Source organism: Heloderma suspectum, chromosome 5 (assembly GCF_057233095.1).
Source record: "Heloderma suspectum isolate Gila_16-S chromosome 5, 16-S_ref, whole genome shotgun sequence".
Lineage (NCBI taxonomy): Eukaryota > Metazoa > Chordata > Lepidosauria > Squamata > Helodermatidae > Heloderma > Heloderma suspectum.
This window is the reverse complement of record NC_139462.1, coordinates 25,161,402-25,183,291: the sequence shown is the minus strand read 5'-3', so window position 1 is coordinate 25,183,291 and position 21,890 is coordinate 25,161,402. Positions and strand designations below refer to the sequence as shown.

Sequence of the window (21,890 nt, the reverse complement as noted above, 5' to 3'; positions counted from 1 at the left end):
TTCGCAAGTCAGCACGGACGGCAGCAGCTAAGTGCTTTGTTTCACGCGCCTTTCGTGGGGTGGGGGGGCGGTGGGCTTCGTTCCGCCATGGATTTAGGTGGGCTGAATGCACTGGCATTTGGCCTCACCGAGATCCGTGGCGGAATTCTCTGATATCCCTAGGAATGTATGATGTCCAGTTAGTTCCTCCTAATGTTTGGGCACAGAATTGTGAGCAGACAAAATAAGTTACTCCTTCCAGTACCTCTGTTACATGAATGGTGTACCAAAGGTATACCAGAATAGAATTCCAATTGAGATACAGTTGGGATACATGGAAACAACAACAGGTATGTAAGTTATCTGTTAAGAACACCCAGACATCATCCCGGTTATTTTCTCCTATTTTATTAATGACGTTTTGCATGATTACAGAATCACTCTCAAACCATACCAACAGTAATCTTCCTCGGGCATTAGGGCTCTTGAGTAGAAATGACACATGAACAGGAAACAGAGCTGTGGTATCTAGCCCCCCCCTCCAACAACCACGTCTCATGGTGTTCCCACCCACTGATGTGACGTGGATATCTGCAAAGAGGGAGCTGTGCATGCTCCATAAGATCAGGAATCCTGATGATGTGGGGATAGCCTGGTGTGTGGCATTGGGAATGGGGCTAGCCAGTACAGCCCTGTCCCCTGCTCATGCCTTGCTTGTATGGGTAGCCCTAATGCCTGAAAAGGGCTACTACAGTTAGAGATAGAATAATTGTGGATTATAGTAGAATGAAGACAGATGTAATACTCCAAGAGAGGTCACAGTGATTTCCTTACCTGTTGTGAGTACATATGCATATGTGTGTGTGTGTGTGTAGTACAGATGTATGGATTGTGTAAAATCTGTTCTGTCTCCCAATATTTATGCAAATTTGTTTTTTGCACAAAAGCATATTTGTGCAAATTCGCACATGCGAAAAACGGGCAATTTCCCCCCTAAATGCACATTTTCACACATTTTTGGCTGAGTTATTTATTTTGCATATTTTTCTATGATGAAATTTGCACAAAATCCAGGAAAGTTTGAAGAACAGTCTTCAGGTCCACAGAAAAAATCTGCCCGGCAATGAGGGAAGCTGCTCCATTGGGGAATCCGCATGAAGATCTGAACTCATTTGTTTCCATTGTGGATTTCTCTGACATCCCTAGTACGTACACGCACACGCACATGCACGCACACACACACAGAATCATCCTACAGCTTACCAAAACAACAACGATAATAATAATCACAAACATGTTGAAAATTGTTGCAAAATTGCACTTGGGATGAAGGCTAGGTCTGTTGGTGATGTCATGGGCCCTAGCCACAAGGCATCAATCACACTGAGTTTTTCTTCAATTGAAATGGAACCATGCTGAAAAGTTGGATAGCTGCTATAGAAAAAGTGTACATGTGTTTTGAGGGCAGCGATGGAATACTCAGAACATTTCTATTGTTCTTAAAATATCACATTTGCTTAACCCATAGATTATCAAATCTATAAAGACCCACCCGTTCCATGATTAAACTTAACCAACAAGCCTCAAAGGGATGATAATGATGGGGGTTTGTGTATGTGTATGTGTGTGTGTTTTTAAGTAAATTGGGTGCACCCTTGGTATCTATATCTTACTCTAGATTTGCTCCACATCCGACACACCCACCTGGTAGGTCAGAGGTCTGCTCTGGGGAAATGCTTTTTTTTTTTTTTTTGGTAAAAGAAGAAAAAAATAACAAGACAGCCTATCAGAATTTGAGTTTAGAAGAAAACTATTAGCATCTCTGCAGATAGAGACTTGGCTTGAAGGATATAGTAGGAAGGAAGGGCAGGAAGGGCAAAGAAAGTCATATTTAAAGAGAGAGATGCAGTCTCCAGTGGGTCATTTGAATTTCATCTGCAGAGTAATTTCCACGCCATTTAGCCCTATCCATTGCAGGAATAAAGAGGACTAAACAGGTTATTAAACTGACAAAGTCATACAAGGGGTGGGGAGGGATTTAGCCATGTGGGCAAGACGTTTGATAAAATTCAATGATACGCTACAATAGGTTAGTGACAAATCAGGGATTTAAGTATCTACAGAAAGATATGGCACACCAATGGAGGAAGAAGCTGGAATATATACATTCAGGGATCATATTGTGTTGAAGATTACTTTTATAAACAGAAGACAGGATTTTTTTAAAAATGGAGTGGGCTAAAACTATTCTCAGTGGTGGTTGGAGGTATACAGTACTCCCCCCACCTTTTTGGTTGACATTTTAGACATCACAGATTCCTTATCAAACAACAGTGAATGTGGACTGGTCCTTCAGGAAGTAAAGGGGATGAAAGTGTTAATCCCTTAACTGGTGCTACTAATTGTCTAATTTACTAACCACAGATTAAATATATGGATTCTTAATCAGATTTTCATCAAAGCCTTCCCCTGTGAATGGTGTATGTGCTGATGACAAGCAACCCTTATACTCTTTGAGTTAAGCAATGCATTAAAGATATTTATTTTGCAACGATTAATGTTTTTTTAAAAGCAAGAGAAATTCCCATCATTCAGAATCCTCAAAGCGTTGCTTTAGCAGTTTGATTAATTTATTAATCTGTTAAATGCACGCCGGTCAATTTATTAAAAAGCTCTAGGAAATGTGCCATTACAGAGTGGTTTCACCTCCTGGAATTCCAGTGTTTAAATGGAGACCTTCCATAGGAAAAAGTACACGTTACACGTCTAATTGCAAAATGGAGTATGAGTGAAGAAGGGTGCAGGGTTTTAATATTTGGTACCAAACGTCAGCCAATCAAGTGTGTACATATGTATTGTGTGTATGGCTTAAGTAGGACTCTTCATAGCTTCAACTAAGGACTGAACTTAACCAAATTTAGCAAATAAAGGTACAAATTTAATGAAATGTGGCCAGTTTGGGTCTAGGATCCAAACCTTCAAAGGTCCCAAAGGTCTGGGAGAAATCCCCCATGATGCAATTCCATGTTACTGAAGAGCATATGTGAATCCAGTCATGAAGGTAGTCTTATCACATGTATCCTCCCCACCCCGTTGGCACCCTTTCTCCCAGCAACTGCTTCCAAAAATGAAACAGATGCAGAGACATCATTTTCTGAGTAGCATACAAGCGGACGACTGTCAGAGGTCGACAGAAGGTAGAATTGACTGATAGATCTCTGAGTGATTTGCAGTAGACTGACACATGCTTCTGACTGCCAATTATTTAGCAGCAGCAGCAACAACAAAGTTTTCCACCCACTAAATTAAGCTGCTGAAATGAAGAAATCCAGGAGTGCATTTTTATGTTACAAGACTGAGCTCAGTTCTGGGTCTGAAAACAAATTCCTGGGCTGAGCATGTACTCAGAGGCACCCTGTCCCTCCATTTTTAGTGTATGTCTGTCAGCCTGAGCCACTGTTTTGCAGGTGGCTCCAACAGGTGGACCTCAGGTTTCTAGTAAAACACACACACAAAGTAGATCCCATAAGGATGAAGTCTACCTATCCCTGGTCTATGTTGTGTGAGCACTGAAAGCTACGGAGAAATCAAATTAACTTAACATTGCTGATAACATTCATAACCTGCTGTACATTCTTTTTTTAATGGTGTAACAGCTGGGCAAGACTCTGAACGTACTGAAAACATTCATATAATGAGGTGCCTCAAAAAAAATGGGAGAGCTCTTACAAAGTCTTCCATTGAGCCAATATAAGGCAAGATAGGATAGTTGGCAGTCTTGGAAATTTGAAATCCAGATAAAGATCTAATGAGATTACACTTGCCACCTATTTCCTGGTAGCGCACCTCTGTTTTTAATTGCATGACAGGCAGAAATGCAACCAATAAAGCTTTCTCCAGCACAGAGATGTAGGGATGGGACATTTTTTCACATCTAATGAAAAAGCACAGGACCTCTACCAAAAAAAAGCTGGTGAACCTAAATGAGATTCACTTTATTGGGTAGAATGAAGCAAAGAGGAAGAGGAATTGTGCTTCCTTGGGGGATCATAGCTTTGTGTACAACTAATTTATGTACGGTACAATATGTAGCCAGTAAAGGTAGTTACGGGTGGGTATTTGGCTGGGATGGAGCCTGTTGCCAGCCTGAGCCAGACTTCTTGTCCATAGTTCAATTCCAATAAGGCATCTCCCTTAACCACTCGGTCAACATATTTGTTATCATTGGCATTTTCAGACCGGAAAGCTAGCTTGTCTATTCCATCAACCACTAGGTACCCTGAGATGACAGGGCTGTTCGATTCAATGGTGTATTCAAAGATATAAACACCAAGATAAGGCACACGGAACCTTCCATTTGCTGGAACATAGGAGGAGCCATAGTTGACATCCAGATTGTTAAATCGAACAGGGCCAGGAGAATTCATCCCATAAGTGTGTGAAGCAAAAAAGGCCACCATTGGTGCATATCTGTAAGAGCCTTTCGAAAAATCTGCAAAGGAAAAAAAAACACATTGTAAGGATACATAGATTTGCTAGAGCCTTCGGGCAGCACTAGATGTCATGACAGACACAGGTCTGCTACTGAAAATGCCAGACACATGTTTCTAATTCTTTCATTCTTCCCTGTAACAACTGAGGAAACTCAAAAACAAAGAGAGAGGAGACTTCAAAGTTGCACAAAGGTTGACTGATTAGCCCAACATGTGTCAAAATCTTATGGCACAATCCTATGCAGGTTTAGACAGAGAAAAAGTCCTACAACTCCCAGCATGCCCCAGCCAGGAAGTTGTAGGGATTGTTTCTATTCTGAACATGCATAGGATTGCACCCTAAGAGACTACTTGAGGGCTAGATGTGACACTAGATGTGATGCCGTTCATGCAATTAGCAATTGCATCAATGAGGTACTTCTGTAAAAAAAGAAAGAAAGAAAGAAAGAAAAGGGAAAGGGAAAGGAAATAGCAGGCAAAGGGGCAATACAGATTGGCACCCTGGCAGGGGAATAGGCAGGTTTTAACCTTCTGCCCCTTGCTGCTGTCCAGGTCCAGAACTAGGGATGTACGAAAGTCACTTACCTGAACCGAAATTTGCTTCACGGTGGGGGGACGCGCCCCGTCCCTCCCCCCGAAATTCTGGCCGGGGGGGAGGTGTCCCATCCCTCCCCCCTGAAATTCTGGCTGGGGGGGAGGCACCCTGTTCCTCCCCCCCTGAAATTCTGGCCAGGGGGGAGGCGCCCCGTCCCTCCCGCCGCAAATCCCGGCCGGCCGGGAACGCAAATGGTGGCGGCCGTAGCCGCTGCCGTTTGCGTCCCTGCAGTCAGCTGTGATAGGCTACGTAGATGTTTACGTAGCCTATCACGGCTGAGTGAAAAAAAAACACGTGCGTACGCAAATGGCATGTGTAGTCTACGTAAACATTTACGTAGACTACGGCGAAAATAAGGGGAACGCAAATAGCGTAGACACTACGCTATTTGCGTTCCCCTTATTTTCGCCGTAGTCTACGTAAATGTTTACGTAGACTACACGCGCCAAAATAAGGCACGCAAATGGCAGCGCCCATGGGTGCTGCCATTTGCGTACACGCAGGTTTTTTTTCTTTTCCACTCAGCCGTGGGCTACGTAAACATTTACGTAGCCTATCACGGTATTTTTTGAAAATCTAGCCGTGATAGGCTACGTAAATCTTTACGTAGCCTATCAAGTTTTTGTGTGTGTGTGTGTGTGTTTTACTGGAAATAGCAGCGGCGGCAGCCAGTCGGAAGACTGGCCGCCACCGCTGCCGCCGCACCGCTGCCGCACCGCCGCCGCCAGGGAGGTTCGCCAAAGCTAAGTCCCATCCCGGGGGGGCGGGGGGCAGACCGTTTCGCCACCGATTTCGGGGGGCCGAATGCGCTGGCATTCAGCCTCCCCAAGATTCGTGGCGAAATTCTCTGACATCCCTATCAGAACAGGGGCCCTCATACTTGCTATTTGCATTCAAATGAAAGCTTCCATTGGTGCAAATGGGAGCTTTCCTTTCAATGTAAATGGCAGTTGTGGGAGGCAGGGCTGACCCAAATTGGGACTGCAGCAAAGGGCTACAGCCCCTGCCCCCTGCCCACTCCCAGGGTTCCAGTCTGGATCAGGCTAGGGATGTATGAAAAATTTGTTTCAGTTTTTTTGATCAGGATTCACCAGGTTTGCACCTTCTAGTCCGAACACAGACTAGGACACAATCTGCAGTCAAAGTCCATATATTTCTGTGCTTGTGATGTGATTTGCAGACCACCACCCCCAACGCATTCAACAGCATGTGTCTGTTTGAAAACTGCACATGAAAAATGCATACTTTTGAAAAATGCGGACAAATGTGCTTTAATCAGTGGGAGAAGAAGGCGTACATTTCTAAGGTACACACAATTGATGCGTATATTGGGGAAAATACATCTAGGTTTTCATCCAAAAAGAAATAAGCAAAGTTTGCAATCTGATAACAGACTCAAGTCAGAACAAGCTTCAAGGTGGAGAACTTCAGCAAACTTGGATTTTGCTGATTCGCACACCCCCATATCAGGTGCTCCACACCTGCAACTTACTTTTAAAAACATCCATATAATTGCTAATGGCATGAATTGTATCACATCTAAATTTGGCTTTGAGGAAGATTCTTAAGGATGCAATCCTATGCAGGGTTAGACTCCCAGCATGCCCCAGCCAGCATGGCTGGCCTGGAAATTCTAGGAGTTGTAGGACTTTTTTCTGGTTAAACACGCATAGGATTGAGCCCTTAAGAACACTTACCTGACATCTTTGTCAAAACTTTCTTGGGCTTTGACAGATGTTGTAGGAAATATTTGATGAGTGTGACAAATCAGAGTTCTTCAGAGATTTTGGGAGCAATCCTATGATCTAGACACCCAAATGATGGAGGCCTCTGAGATCGGGGTTCTCCATTCTACGCTCTGCCAGGCTCTTGCCAGCAGGGCGAGAGGAGCAATGGAGGCTTTTCTGCCTCTCCATCATCCTTTGAAGCAATTTTCATTAGATGGGCCTCCGAGCCCATCTAATGTGCTTTGCTGCTGGGGTGGGGGGCTTAGAGACCTTTTCCAAGGTTGGAGTCCCAACCCTGGAAAAGGAACCCTCGCAGAGCTATCCACAACAGCTGGGAGGGTTGGGGTGGTGAGATCCACAGTTGGATTCCCTTCTCCATAGTCAGAGCTCTGACCCTGACCTTGGAATAGAGGATTTGCTGCAACCTATGGCCTTTTGAATGCCATCTAGGAATGATAGGATTGCTCTCTTTAGGTGTTTTACCCTTGAGGAAGAGTTATAAGAGCTGAAGTTGAAATGCATTAGGCTAAGAAATCATCCTTCCACTTTTTAATCTAGTGGCCTCCAATCTTTCTTTCCCCATTTTGTCATCTCATGCCAAGGTCTCCCCACTCCTCCACCAGCAGCCAACAGTGTGAAACAAGGGTGGAGAAATTTGCATAATGCTGCGATGTCACAGACAGAGTTTAACTAGAGGAGAGCAGGAAGATCTATACACAGGGCTGCTATTTTCGGCATTCACCCCATGTCTGCCATAACATCCAGATCTCCCTTTTGTTGTCTTCTCCCCATGCGGAATTGCTGATGTAAATGGGATCAACTCTGTATAGCAGACACAGGCATAGTTGTAAACTTTCCCCCCAGGCCTCCTGTCAAGTTTTCAAGAAGCTAAAGAAGAAAAGCAGAATGAATTCTTAAGTACTGTATAGAAAGCAATTTTCTCCACAATTAGCGTCAAATGCACCAACAAAGGGTGGGGGGAGCTTCTCTTTTAGAAAAAATCAGAATCAGCAAGGAAATTTCAGTTCTGACTGTGCTGCATTATTAGGAAGAAAAGCTTTCCTGACTCTCTCACTCCAATGTCTGTGTCACACTTTTCTACCAATGTAACATGTTTGCATGCATTGTGCAGCCTAAAATTTGCTTGCAAGCTCTCAGCAAACATTGGAGAGATTTGGAAGCTTAATAGTAATAAAAAATAATAGGAATAATAAAAAATAAAAAATAAAAACATGAGGAAATAAAAAACATTCTTTGTTTCTTTTCCTTGCCCATAGCATACAAACCACTGCCTCCACTGCTGTAAAAATGATGGAGAAGCAACCAGATAGCGGCAAAAGAGCATAAAATGCACATTTCATGTATCCTGAATGCAAATCTTAGTTTATTCATTTTTTATGGCAAGGGTCTCGGTGACTGTTACTGCTGAAATGGAAATTCCCAGCAGAGTAGAGTCTATGCGGTTATAAGAGCTCAAATCCAGATACAAACCCCTCCTCGATTTTTACAAATATGGCAACTTACTTTTCATGAATTACATTTGTACATTTGTACAGCCCATAGTTTTTGAATATGTTTAAAAATGTATGGAGTGAATATGGCCTGTATCATAAAGAATGTGTATCATGCAGGCCCAGTGGCAGAATGTCGCATCCTCGGGCAGCTGCTGAAGTCCCAGACTTAATGGGGCCAATGCTTATCAAGCCTGGGCTCCCCTTTACATAATCTCTTTTCATGGGTGGTGGGTCTGGAAGTAGGGTGGCCATATATGAATCGCCAAAAAGGAGGACAAAAGAAGACACGGTGTTGCATAAAATCTGCATATGCTAATTTATATGCAAATATGAAAAATTTGAAATTATTATAATTTAAATAGAAACGCAGTATATCTCACCATAGTGTGGACGACTGTCACCGGGTGACCCATGTGCCTGCCTGCTCAGTTTCCTCCTCAGGTGCAAACTGTTGATGGGCAACAGTTCTTATGGTTCTTTATCTATAAACCAGAATTGGACAGGGTGGTCCTTCAAATAGAGGATGCCTCCAGATAGAGGATGGTCCTCTGGCAGCCTTCAGATAGAAAACTCTCCTCTGTAAAACAGGACACATGGCCGCCCTATGAGCTTCCATTTAAATTCCCTGAAGTGATTCTACATTGGAGGTATTCGGGGCAGTAAACGGGGAGGCGCCAGTGGAATACTGCAGGTCCCTGCTGCTCCTCCTGCTAGATAAGCTCGCCCAGCGGGTGCACTGATGGAGGAGGGAGCTAGGGACAGGCAAACGAGTGAAGTTCAGGATTGCTAGGATTCTCCAACCATCGTCTTGCTGCTCATCTCGTGCTCAGTTCCCGTTCCCATCTGCGATGGTGGCTCGCTTTGCTTGAATGGGAGATTTGCTCAAATTGAGCAGTGATCGAACAGGAGATTCCTATGGATTTCCTCCATAGACTAAAGCAGGGCTGAGTCAGCCTACTGAGGAAATTAGCACAAATTAGGAAATTTGTGCAAATCAAACTGGGACTCAGGGCCGAGGTGAACGCGAGCCCGTGTTTGCGAATATTTGAGAATGTTTTTGGCGGACATGTGCTCATGCTCGTGTTTGGGGCTTCAAACAGGGCATGCTTGCCTGTTTAGCAAGGAAACACAAAATTCTTATACATCCCTAGAGGGAGCCCATGAGAGGCACTTTGCTGAGGGCCCCTCATCCTGGCCCTGGCCCTGCAGTCATCAGACAGCTAGGTGCATCTTTCTTTGTTGCTGAGGCCTTTGGGAAACTGCCCTACATTCTTGAGAACACGAACCAAGCAAAGTGGATGAACGATTAAATATCAGAACAATCCCTCCCGTGATTTGAAATGTAAGAAAATGACTACAGTACCACCTCAGTTTTCATCAACTTCCTACTGCAGGGTGGCTTCTAGTGCCAATTATTTTAAATGTATGTGTTAATGATTCTAGGAGACAGACACATTCATCTGTTGTAGCAAAAACAGCAAAGAATCCTGTTGCACCTTAAAAGCAAAGGCCACACTCCAGCCTCTCTGTGCCTAAAGACACTGTGCATGGCGGACAGGAAATCAATGATGGAGGGATGGCTGATGAGCAAAGTGGAGAAGGGTGTTGGCCAGCCCAGGTAGTTCCCCCTCCTCCCAGCCTCCTCTCATCTATCATGCAGCTTATTGGATCAGAAAAAAGCCTATGAGGGGAAAAGATCTACAATGGCAGATACTAGGCAATGACCTATAGAAGACGGTGAAGACAGCAATGCCACAACTGTAGGAGAATGAGTTGCACAACAAAAAGCAAGTACTTCCAGAAATCTCTGCAGACATTGAGATCATGTTGATATAGACTTCCCCACTCACTTCAGAAGATGAGAGCAGATCCATGAAGGCACCCCTTTGTGGAAAGGCTCCTTCTCCATTTGTGGAAAGTAAATGGGCGAAAGATTCTTGCCATCCTGAGATAGCACATTCACTCTCAAGTGCATTTATACACACCCTAGTTGGAGGAACTTTACCAGGTGAAAACAAAAATCAGTCAAAGGATGCCTACAGCTAGGGATGTCAGAGAATTCCGCCACGGATCTCAGGGAAGCTGAATGCCAGTGCATTTGGCCCCCCGAAATCAGTGGCGGAATGGCCTACCACCCCCCCGCCCCCCAAGGACAAGACTTACCTGGGGTGGAACTTCCGGGCGGTGGCGGCTCCGGCGGCGGCTCCGGCAGCAGTGCGGCAGTGGTGGCTACGGCGGCCAGTCTTTCGACTGGCTGCCGCCACCACCATTTCCAGTTTAAAAAAAGAAAGAAAAAGACATGATAGGCTACGTAAAGATTTACGTAGCCTATCACGGCTAGGTTTTTAAAAAAAAAACGTGATAGGCTACGTAAATATTTACGTAGCCTATCACGTCTGACTTTAAAAAAAAAAAAACCACGCGTACACAAATGGCAGCGGCCATGGCCGCCGCCATTTGCGTACGCGCATTGTTGTTGTTTTTAAAGTCAGACGTGATAGGCTACGTAAACATTTACGTAGCCTATCATGGCTGACTGCAGGGACGCAAACGGCGGCGGCTACGGCCACCGCCATTTGCATCCCTGCTAGCCAGCGGCCGGATGTCCGGCTGCTGGCGAAGCCGGCTGGTGGCTCTGCAGAATTCCTGCGGAGCGGAGCCAGCCAGCCAGGATTCCAGGGGGAGGGATGGAACGCCTCCCCCCCACCATCAACATAATCTGAGAACAGGTAAGTGACTTTCGTACATCCCTACCTACAGCATACCTCTACCTACAGCATACCTTTTCCACATTGATTCATCTGCCTAGGACAGGGGGTCCCCAACGTTTTTGGACCTGTGGGCACACTTTGGAATTTGAGGAAGTGCTGCGAGCACCACCACAAAATGGCTCCCATGGAGGATGTGACTACTACAATAATGGAGTGCTGTGGGGCTACACCTTCCATCTTATACAAATTTGTGCAAATTCAGGAAATTGGAAAAAACTCAATTCCGCCAATGAGCGGATGACAGAACTAGAGCTGTGCATAAATGCTCAAAATTCTCCACCTTATTTGTGGGCAGAGAAATTTGGGAGACAATTTCACTGAATTTCTCCAGGGAAAGGAGAAATTCTCAATAGTTTCTCACAGATAGGGCTCACAGGAAGGGGTTGTAGCACAACTTCTTTCGTTTTTCGTAAGGAATTTCTGCTTTTTCTGTGCTGCCTTTGCAAGTGGCAACAGCATCAACTGTGTTGGCTGGCTGGCCCCCATTTTGCATCCACCACAATGCAGCTGTGTGTGGGGGGGGGGGCAGTGTTGTGTCTAGCTCCAGGAATAAGGTGGAGTTAGTGCTGAGCCAAAATCTGTACTTCAGTTTCCTGAAAATTTTGCTCCCTGTGAAAGGGCCTTCCGTTGTTCTGCCTCTGTTTTATCATTTATTTTTGTGGTGTTTTTGAGCTTACCTAATCACAGCTAGCCTCCCAGGCTGCCTGCATGTCCTCATCTGAAAAAGCCCTGTGGGAGGAATTACCTCATGCTGCCTTCCACTGGGCTTTAATTGAAGTGCAGGAAGCTCAGGAGGCTACAGACTGCCAGATAGTTGATTGTACAATGAAAAACAGGACACTTGTGCTCACTCCTCGGCCACCTCCTAAGTAAGCTAAGCCCAAGAAACCCAAACCCAACCCATAAGAATTTCTCTGAAATGTCTTCACCATTGAATTTCTTTCCAAAAGCAACTTCTCCTTTGTCAAACTGAATGAGAATGGTCAAAAAATATGGGAGAATTTTTTGGCACCACACTAGATGGAATGAAAGGCCTCTGACAATCCATGAAACACAGATGGAACAGATTTTACAAAATCTGTACATCCCTAAGCAGATGCTCTGCTTTTTTCAGAGACCTTTGCTCTGCAGATGGAGCCTACGCATGTCCACCTTGTACATGCCTAGGCACAATTCACACCGTTGTCTGAACATGGGAAGGTGAGGAGCAGGGATAACAGGCACAGTCTCGATTCCTCCCCTCCACACGTTTAATGAACGTGTGAAAAGGGCTTATACAATGCACACCGTTCTCAGACTTGAATTTTTTTATAACATGGAAGGTGCAGCCTTAGTTGCACATGTAATTGACCAATTTCACCGCTTTTAGAACCAAAATTGCCAGTTTGCTCCAGCCTATTTATGATAGTACTGCTTGGCTAATGACCAGCTTGTTCAATCCACCACAGTCCTGCTTTTTATTCTTTTTTATGGATAGGCCTGTGAAAGAAATAAAATTTTATACTTTGAGATGTGGGGTGCATTGAAATGGAGGATTGTGGACTCTTGCCGGGAACTAGATGCTTTAAAAAACGACTTTGCCGCTGGGGAGCCTTTGTTCAGAGAAACATGTTCTCTCTAACTTAATTTCTGGTCTGTAGCTAGAGAGGCAGGAGAAGGGCTTGCAAAATTTTACATATACTTGCCTATGGCTGGAGCCTTTTCATCCACCATCTTTGTGCTGCAGTTGACTCCTCCGAAGGGATAGCGGCAAGCGCAGACAAAGCTCTTCCTTTCATTGACACAAGTCCCCCCATTTTGGCACGGGGAGCTACTGCAGCTCAGATAATCACCTGGATTGAAAGAGAAAGAACGACATGAATTGCCACAGTAATCATGAACAGAAGCAAGGAGTCCTCAAGAACTCTTTGAAAACATTTTTGCTTCCAAAACCCAAATCAAGTATTTTAGCCTCCCGCTGTCCCCAGCTGCATTTGAATCTAAAGTTAAGGTTAGGGATGAACTAATCAGTCTGTTTCCAGTCCACTTCAATTTTGCATGTGTTCAATTTCTGCATCAGTCTGCAATATTTTGTTTAAAAGAAGAATGCACAAAAAATCACTTTTGTTTCGTATGCAATCTCCTAATTTACGCATTTCTGTTTGCAACTTTCCCCAGTATACACATTTTTGTATGCAACTTCTCTAATACACACATTTTTAACACAATGTTTCTTAATATGCACATTTTTGCATATGTACTTTTTGAGCTGAGAACTGCATTCCAAAGTTTGGAAAAGTATGAAGGATAATGTTGTTCTGATCCATATATTAGTCTGGATCCAGGAACTGTGATTTAGGTGAGTTTACGTAAAAATGGTGACCAAATAAAAATTTGTATGGGAGCAAAACCAGCCACCATTGTTTATTTGCATAGAAATTATGCTGCTTTCCAGGATGGTGTATTTTTGTTTCCCTAATGTTATTTGCCACTGGGGAATTTAGTCAGACACTGTTTGCTGACCCTGATGGTATCAGGTCTCGACTGGCTAATCACTCATCATTTCTGCCAAGCTAAGGTATAAGGGAAGCACTCAGCCTAGGCTTGTGTGCCTGCTGCACAGACTGCCAAATCGTATTTTATTCATGATTAAAATACCACTTAGTGCTTTACAGTCCTGTTCCCATTTTACAGATGGGAACCTGCCTTTTAGTGACCTGCCCAAGTCCATGTCAGAGCTGGAATTTGAACCCAGTTATCTTGTAATTAGAGAGTAGGCACATGGCCCTCTCAGTCACACTCATAATGTACTGTATGACGTGGGTGAACCACATGGATACCTGTGTGTATTCGAGGTCTGAATTGCGCGATTTCAAAAAAGAGAGGCTATGAGCACATGCAGGTTTCTCTGTAGAGACATTTATTATGAGTGTGGCACAGGTAGATCTGCCAGCTACTCTACTTGTTGTATCCCAAGACCTTTCTGGCAGGACAACCCTGGAACTGGAGCAGACCTCAGAGGAGGCAGAGGATCCTGTCCCTGGCTCTAGTGGTTGTCATTGCCAGTTGTAGGATGCTGATAGCCCTCCTGAGACCACCACAATGAGTGATGCCCAACTCCAGGAGGCTGCAGCACTGGGAGAACCAAAGCACCTGTACTGGTCCCGTTGTACTGCTCCAGGCCCACCAAGGTCACCCCCAGGACTCCGCTCCAGGAACAAAGGCAACAATGTGTCTGGACAGGAGCCCAGAGGCTCAGTGCCCATCTGACAGCATGCCAAGTATCTTTGAGCCCTACTCACAAGGGGGAAGCATGCTCTGGATCAGGGTCTTAATGACCAGCAAGGAATGAGTCGGTCAACAACATCCCTTAGAAAGCTGCTCAGATGGAGCCTAGCCCTTGCTGAAGCAATGTCTCTCTTAATGTGCATCCCTGCTAAGTGGACCTTCCTGAGCCTTAAACCATTGTTCTTGCCCTGGTAAGACAGGAATGGACTTTCATGGTAGGGATGGCAGGAACAGGACACTACCCCAGAAGCAGGATCTTTAGTTGAGTATCTGGATTGGACACAAAACTCTACTGCAGGTTGATGCTGCTCTTGGCCAGTATTTGGGGAGGGAATTTTGAATTAATGACATTATTAAAGTCAGTTATATTATTGGACCATATACATAAAACTGGGGTGGTTCATCCCACAAGTTAACTTTTGCTATATATGGAAACCCTATATTACATTCATTATTATTAAATATTACATTTATAACCCACCCTTCCTCCAAAGAGCTCAGAAAAGCATACATGGCTTCCCAGCCCACATTTACTGGTGAGGTAGATCAGGCTGAGAGAGTGACTGGAGCAAGTTCACCCAGTGAGCATCAGGGGTGAGTGGGAATTTGAATCAGGGCCTCCTCAGAACTAACCTGGCACTCTGACCACTGCACCATATAGGGTGGCCAGTTTTACACTGCCAAAAAAGAAGACAATAGAGGATAGCAATTTTCATAAAATGTCAATATGATAATTTTTATGTATAGATGCAAATTTAGAAAAAAATATTCTAATTTAAAGATAAATACAATCCGTCTCATCATGGTGGAGAAAGACCTGTCTGCCTGGTCAGTCTGCTCCCAGAGGCTAACTGGATGGGCAACTTCAAGCCTTCTTATGGTTTTTGATCTTTAAAAACCGGACTTGGACTGGACAGCCCTTCCAACGGGATGCCTTCAAATAGAGGACTGTCCTCAGCCAGCTCTTGAAACAGAGGACTGTTCTCTGCAAAGTAGGCCACATAGCTTCCCTAACACCATACTGGCTCTCAAAGAACTGAGAATTATTTCCTGTTTGCATTTTCCTAGTCAAAATTTATCTTGGCTCATAATGTGTGGGTTTAAAAATAATGTGTAGAAATGCTGGGGTTCACTGATGATGTGCCAACTTTCCTTATTTACCAGAGACAATCTGACTCTCTTCTGGAACCTGGTAAATCATTGTTGCTCCCTTTGCCTTTGGAAGAGATGTTGGGATTACCCTTTAAAAATGTTGTTAGTGTGAATGGCTGGAGATGTGTTCAAGATTCAGCTCCCTCTCCAGGGTCTCCAGGAGTAGGATATGGGATACATCTTGTCTTTAGCACCACCCTGATGTCCACGTCAGTGCATGGGCACTAACTAAGGTGCCACACACTGCAGTGTGTGATGGTGAGCTCTGGTGAGCTCCGTTTGCAATGTGGATAAACGATTTTAGGAGAAATATGTTTTTCCTTTCACAGCATGTCTACTTTAACCTAAGGAAGAAATACCTTCTTGGCTTTTAAAACTCTCCCCACACCTTTTTCCTTTTTTCATGCTGAAAGTCTATACCATTTCATAACCTTTGTACAACACCTATGGCAGTATCCAATAATGCCACTGCAGAAGCAGGAATGATCACTAGTGTAACAGGAAAGTAGCGCTTACTAGCACAACTGCAAACAACCTGAAACTGCCAGTTCCAAAATGGGACAATTCCAGAAGGGGTAGTTTGGGGTAGTTTCTTGGCTGGCACTAGCAAGAGCTACTTTCCTGTCGTGCTAATGGTTGTTCCACTAGTGTAAAGTGTATAGAGCTGGCACATTGCCAGCACGGGATACTGTCCATAGGATATAGATACACACACACACACACACACACACACACACACATGTACACACAAACAAACAAAAACTACAACTCCTACCCACAGCCTGGAGTTATACAGTCCAGGTACAATATTATCACTTGATTCAATTGCATCTAGAAATTGGGCTTAAGAGTCAGATGCAATTGCATCCCCCCACCCCCACCCCATGCCTTGAACTGTCCCCTGCAAATCACTGTTCTCTATCATCTAGGGATTAGACAAATTGAATTACCAGAGACCATTCAACATGCACAGCTCCTAAGACTCCTAAGCAGTGACAGTGGGGGTATGCATGTTCTCGCAACAAGATTGCCAAGCGGGCCAGCCACAGAGTCTTGAAAGAATAGCCTGGAACGCTCAAGAGGTAGGTAGGTATGGGTGATGAAAAGGGTGTTTCAGAATAAGTGCTGATTGCCGGCAGATGTGTGGAATTGCCTCTTTTCACAGGCACTTCACCGGCGCGCTGAGCTATCTTTAATTTCCAGCCCAGTCATTTCAGATGCCACCGCGTTCCGTCACAGCACTTTGGCGGTGATGAATCGGAGTTGGCCAGGCTGAATGCAAAGCTTTGTGCGCTTTGTGCAAAGTGCCCCCTTCCCCCACACCCGAGGTTAGACGGATGAGGTTTATGGTCTGCAACATGCCGGGGAGTTTCCGAAGTTAGCTTAAGTAATTATTTTCTTGTCTCCTCCACCTCCATCAACATATTGCATTCCATCTCTCACAACAATAAGACCCAGGATAAGAACTGTATGAGTGCCCTTCAAATGTCAGCAACACAAGAGGAAATGCTGGCGTATGTAGCTTTACATTTATGATTTGCCTGGCCTTAAAGATTAAACAAAAAAATAAAACAAAAAAGCTCCAGACACTACTGCAGAGTGTGGCCACATTCTCATTATAGTGGTGAACCTATGCGTGGGGTTGTATGGCTTCAGGCTGCAAGCAAGACTCATATAATTGAATGTCCCTGATACAAACAAAAAATCCTTTTGCCTATAAGACTAGCAGGTCAGGTGGAAGCTAAGCTGGTCAGGAAGACACTCGTGCCAAAGTGGTGAGCATGATGGAAGCCTCTCCCAGCTTCTTTGTTATACTAGTAATCTTTAATGTGTTAACTTCCCTCTTCAGAGGTATCAGGAGGCAAGTTGCCTTGTAAACAGAGTTGCCACTAAAATTTGACCTTATAGGAGTTTTGAAGCACATAGGGAGACTTCTCTTCAGGCAAAACTCTGTAAGGAATTTTGAGGGAATTTTGACCCAGTTTTTGAGGGAAGCCAGTTTTTATAGGTTTGCAAAATTTCTCAAGGAAGACTAGCTAGGGGGGGCGGGGGGGATAAAAACAGCACCTGTGGGTGCACTGGTGGCCACAAAGACCCCCAACAGTGCCTGCCAAGACTCCCTTGGACTCCTCCCACCCTGCTCACCTTCCCCAGCCACAAACCATGATGCCACCACCACCACCCCACAACTGCCTACTTCACCCCTGCAGTGCCGAAGCCCTATTGAGGAAGCAAGAAGTCAGAAGATCAGATCTTTTAGGGCTTCAGCAGTGCCTAGGTGAGGGAGGCAATGGGGGGTGGAGGCGGGAACCATGGTTTGGGAATGGGGAAGGCACGCAGGGGGTGATAAATGTGCAGCGGGGGAAAATAGATTTCACGCGAGGGAGAAATTAACAGATTCCAGGTGGGGTGGGAATTGGAAAAGAAAGTGGTGGTAGGCAGCAGGAGCAGTGGGGGGAGAAAGAGGAAGGGTGGGTGTCTACACGAGGGGGGAAGGAGGCAAGAAAAGTGGAAGTCCACACAAGGGGGGAAAGAAAAGTGGGAGGCCATGCAGGGGAACAAGAAATGGGAGAATTTTGAAAATCAGTGCCCACGGGCCAAAATGACAACTGTACCCATGGGTCTGGAAAAAAATTACAAATGTGCCCATGGGCCTGAAATAATTGCCTACCCCTGCCCATTTATGCCTGTAACCTTGCAGATATTGGCCATTCACCACACCATTTTGTGTAAGAGCAAAACACTGGCCGCAGAGATCACCAGACCGGCCCAGGGTGAGTGCAGGCAGCTTGGCCAGTGGGGATGGGGGGGTCAGGCAGGGCAGTGGGCTCAGCAGTGGGCAGGGGGGGATCCACTGGACTCCCAGACTTGATCAGGTGCCCGTGCCATCCCCACCCACACCATCCCTAGTGACCATAGAATACTAACTTTATGGTAGTGGCAGGGGAATGGAGAAACAGGGGAAATGAGATGGAGTACACTGGGGGAGGACATGTCTGGCTGCAACAGTGGACAGGAGCACTCCATGCCAGTGGAGGCCAGTGGCTCTGATTCTGGTGGGGCTGTGAATCCATTCTGGGTTTCGGTCAGATCCAGCAGAACTCCAAAGGAGCTATCCAAGCTACTGGACCTATTTTGGGGATAGGGTTCAGCACCTTGGATAGTTCCTTTAGAGTTCTGGCTGGTTCTGACTGAATCCATTTTGGATTCACAGCCCCACCACAATCAGAGCCACAAGCCTCTACTGCTCCATGCAGCAACATTTTGTTGCAGGCCCCACTTGTTGCTTCCCACCCACCCCTAAATTGCACCATGTATCTATATACAACACCAAGTCATTTTTCTTATTTGTTGCATTTACATCCTGCCTTTCTCCCATAAGGAAACGTAAGGCATTGTACGTGAGTTCTCAGGCAGCCTCCCTTTAAGGCACTGACCCTGACCCAGACTTGCAAGGCTGCTGCATCATATACCTGCCCTTGGGGGCCCTGACGTGCCATATTCCAGCTTAGTCTTTTGCATATAAAAGACCTGCATTGCCTCTGTCTCAACAGCCTGAGTGTGAGCCAAAGGAATAAGGATGGAAGATATTTCAGTCTGTTTGTGCTTCAGAGATGGCAGGACTAGATATTTTTGTCCATCACCCAAAGCGATCTGAGAAGTAAATGAATGGAGAGGACATGTACTGTTCTCTTCTCCCGCTAACAAGAGGTCGGTTTTGGGAGGCCTTTCGGTACTGTGGCAATAAGGAAATGCTGCTGTTGTAGCCACGTCATTGCCTATTAGAGAACGTCAGTCTCCAGTGCTTTTCCTTTGTTCTAAATTACAAACAACAACAAAAACCCCTTTCATCTGTCTCCTGCCCTGTTGTACTGAATGTGCAAAGTTGAAGCATGAAGAGTCAAACTGAATTAGGATAATGATCAATCTCTCGCAATTAAAACGCAAAGTACAAAACACGTTTAGACAGGCACTTTGGCACCGGACAGCAAGCAATAATGAAAGCCTTGGTATCTGAGGTACCACATGTCAGAATGTATGTTCAGGGCTGAACAGCATTCCAAGGGCCTCATTTCCACCAGTAGGGAGGTTCAGGCCCTGGCTAAAGGGGTGGAGCCTAAAATCTTGGGGTGATGTCACAGTAGGGGGTGAAGCCTGGGGCAATTGGGGTGTTTGAGGTGGTGGGGGAAGAGATCTCAAGCCTCTCCATACTGAGTTCCAGTGCAAAATTATTACCTCCTTTCCTATATGCTTTCAAATAGGTTTATTATGTTTGCATTTGTGCCTATCTCTCAGTCACTATCTCCCAAAGAAAGATACTAGGACTGGAAGGACATCTGGGAAAATTGGCTGGTTTACGGTGGGGCACAGGGAGTCAGTGCTGGCTGCCTCCATATTTTTGAAGGCCCTTCGGTAAGGGACTCTTAATGGGCTCCCTCCATGTCAGTGATCCTACCTTCTCACCACCATTCTCACCAGCTGCTATTGCTCTTCTTCCTCTTTCCCATCATTGCTACCACTTCCTTGCCTGAGAGGCAGTAAGGTGGCCACTTAGGAATTGCCAAAAAAGAGGACACGCATCACCCCAAATAAGAGGACACCTGATTTGCATAAAATGCGCATGTGCAAATTTATATGTATAGATGAACATTTAGAAATAATTTCTATTCGTTGAATAGAAATACCATACACCTGACCATAGTGGGCAAGACCATGACCAGGTGACCTGTGTGCCTGCCTGTTCAGTCTGCTGTTGACAGCAGCTTCATGGCCCAGTTCTTCTTCTGATGGTTCTTTGTCTTTAAATTGGATTTGGATTGGACAGCCCTTCAAATAGAGGGCTCCTTGAAACAGAGGACAGTCCTCTGGCAGGCCTTCAAATGCAGGCCCGTCCTCTGTAAAAGAGGACATGTGGCCACCCTAAGAGCCACCACTGTTGCATTTCAACTGCACAAAAGCCAAGAAACCACCAAACCGTTGATGGCTGGGGGAAAGAAGGTGGGGCCAGAAGAAAGGGGTGTGGCTCTCTGGGGAACCCTGGAGGGCCAGATTTGGACCCCAGGCAGGCTGGATTTGGCCTGAGGTTCTGCACCCCTAAGTTAAAGATCTCAGGTAGACGACCCCTGCCTGAGATCCCCCAAAGCTACTGCCAGTCAGAGTAAGCTATTCTGGGCTAAATGGACCAATGTGGCAGCTTTCTACGTTAAATCCACCCCATTTTCCCAAACTCCTGGAAATTTTTTTTTTTTGCCACACGTGTGCTGACTCAGAAGTGCCCATTGTAAAGGAGCAGTTTGGACTGAAATATAGTCAGTTTCACATGGAAAGATGGAAATCAGGCTGCAAATGAGGCCAAAGAATTTCATCCATACAGCTGCTGACTTCGACTGTTTCACTGCTGCACTGAAGATGCTTCCAGGAGTTTAAGGGAGAATGGGTAAGCAGCCAGATATGAAATAAAGTGGAAACATTATTGAAGCCTGAATCCACTTTAAACTTCTTGCGTGCTTGATTATCAGATGAACTGCAAGCACTTGACTTTAGGCATGCCTTCAGCGTGTGCACCGAGGTGGAAGGAATGGAAATAAAAAAAAAGACGACGGGAGACATAAAAGAATGAAAATGCCTTTGCTGTTCACCAATTTACCTTATTGTGCACAAAACAATGTAGCTTTGTCAAAGCCATTTCTTTTGAAAGATCATTTAAAACAGGGTCTCCGATTGCTGGCTCAGTATAACAGCTACTGTCTGTTTGGTCTGGATTGACAAGGTTTCCAGGTGTTGGGGTCCTCGTGCAAAGCACACTCAATCATCCTCCACTAACTCAAAGATCTGAATGCTAATGCCTCATTCTTGTTCACCTTAATGTCTCATCCTTGTTCACCATAACAATTTGACCAGATTCCCCATAGCCTAATGGAAGACGCTTGTTTTCAGGCACAGTGAATTAAGCGTGCACTGCCCATTTAAGCACAGCCCACCCTCCTGACTCCCCATTCCTCTCTTGGCCTTGGAGAAATCCTGCTGCAGGTTTTAGTAAGTATCTTGCTAGGAAGCTGTAGAAAGCCCAGTAATACAAGCAGTGGAAGCTGGTGGCTCCGATTTCGGTGGGGCTCTAAATGCATTCTGGGCTTTAGTCAGAACCAGCCAGAAATCCAAACGAACTATCCACGGTACTGAACCTTATCCCCAAACTAGGTTCCACACCTTGGGTAGCTCCTTTAGAGTTCTGGCTGGCTCTGACTAAAACCCAGAATGCATTTAGAGCCCCACCGAAATCAGACCCACCAGCCTCCACTGAATACCAGTTAAGTTACCAATACCTGTGTAAAGCCTGAATTCTGTAGTCACTATTCAACACACAACACAGGATCAAAGCCTGCTACCAGAGA

At 45.2% G+C, this 21,890-nt stretch overlaps 1 protein-coding gene across 2 annotated transcripts in view; it reads right to left on the bottom strand.

Moving 5' to 3' along the window:
* Window positions 1-1,732: 1,732 nt before the first annotated feature.
* Window positions 1,733-21,890, bottom strand: part of MMRN1 (multimerin 1) — a 95,594-nt gene continuing 75,436 nt past the window's right edge. For both annotated transcript variants that reach the window (XM_084855627.1, XM_084855628.1), the window contains exons 7-8: window positions 12,765-12,911; window positions 1,733-4,471 (exon numbers count right to left, since the gene is read on the bottom strand). In XM_084855627.1, the coding sequence (XP_084711753.1) occupies window positions 4,050-4,471; window positions 12,765-12,911 (569 nt within the window). In that variant the 3' untranslated portion in view covers window positions 1,733-4,049. The remainder of the gene's footprint in view (window positions 4,472-12,764; window positions 12,912-21,890) is intronic.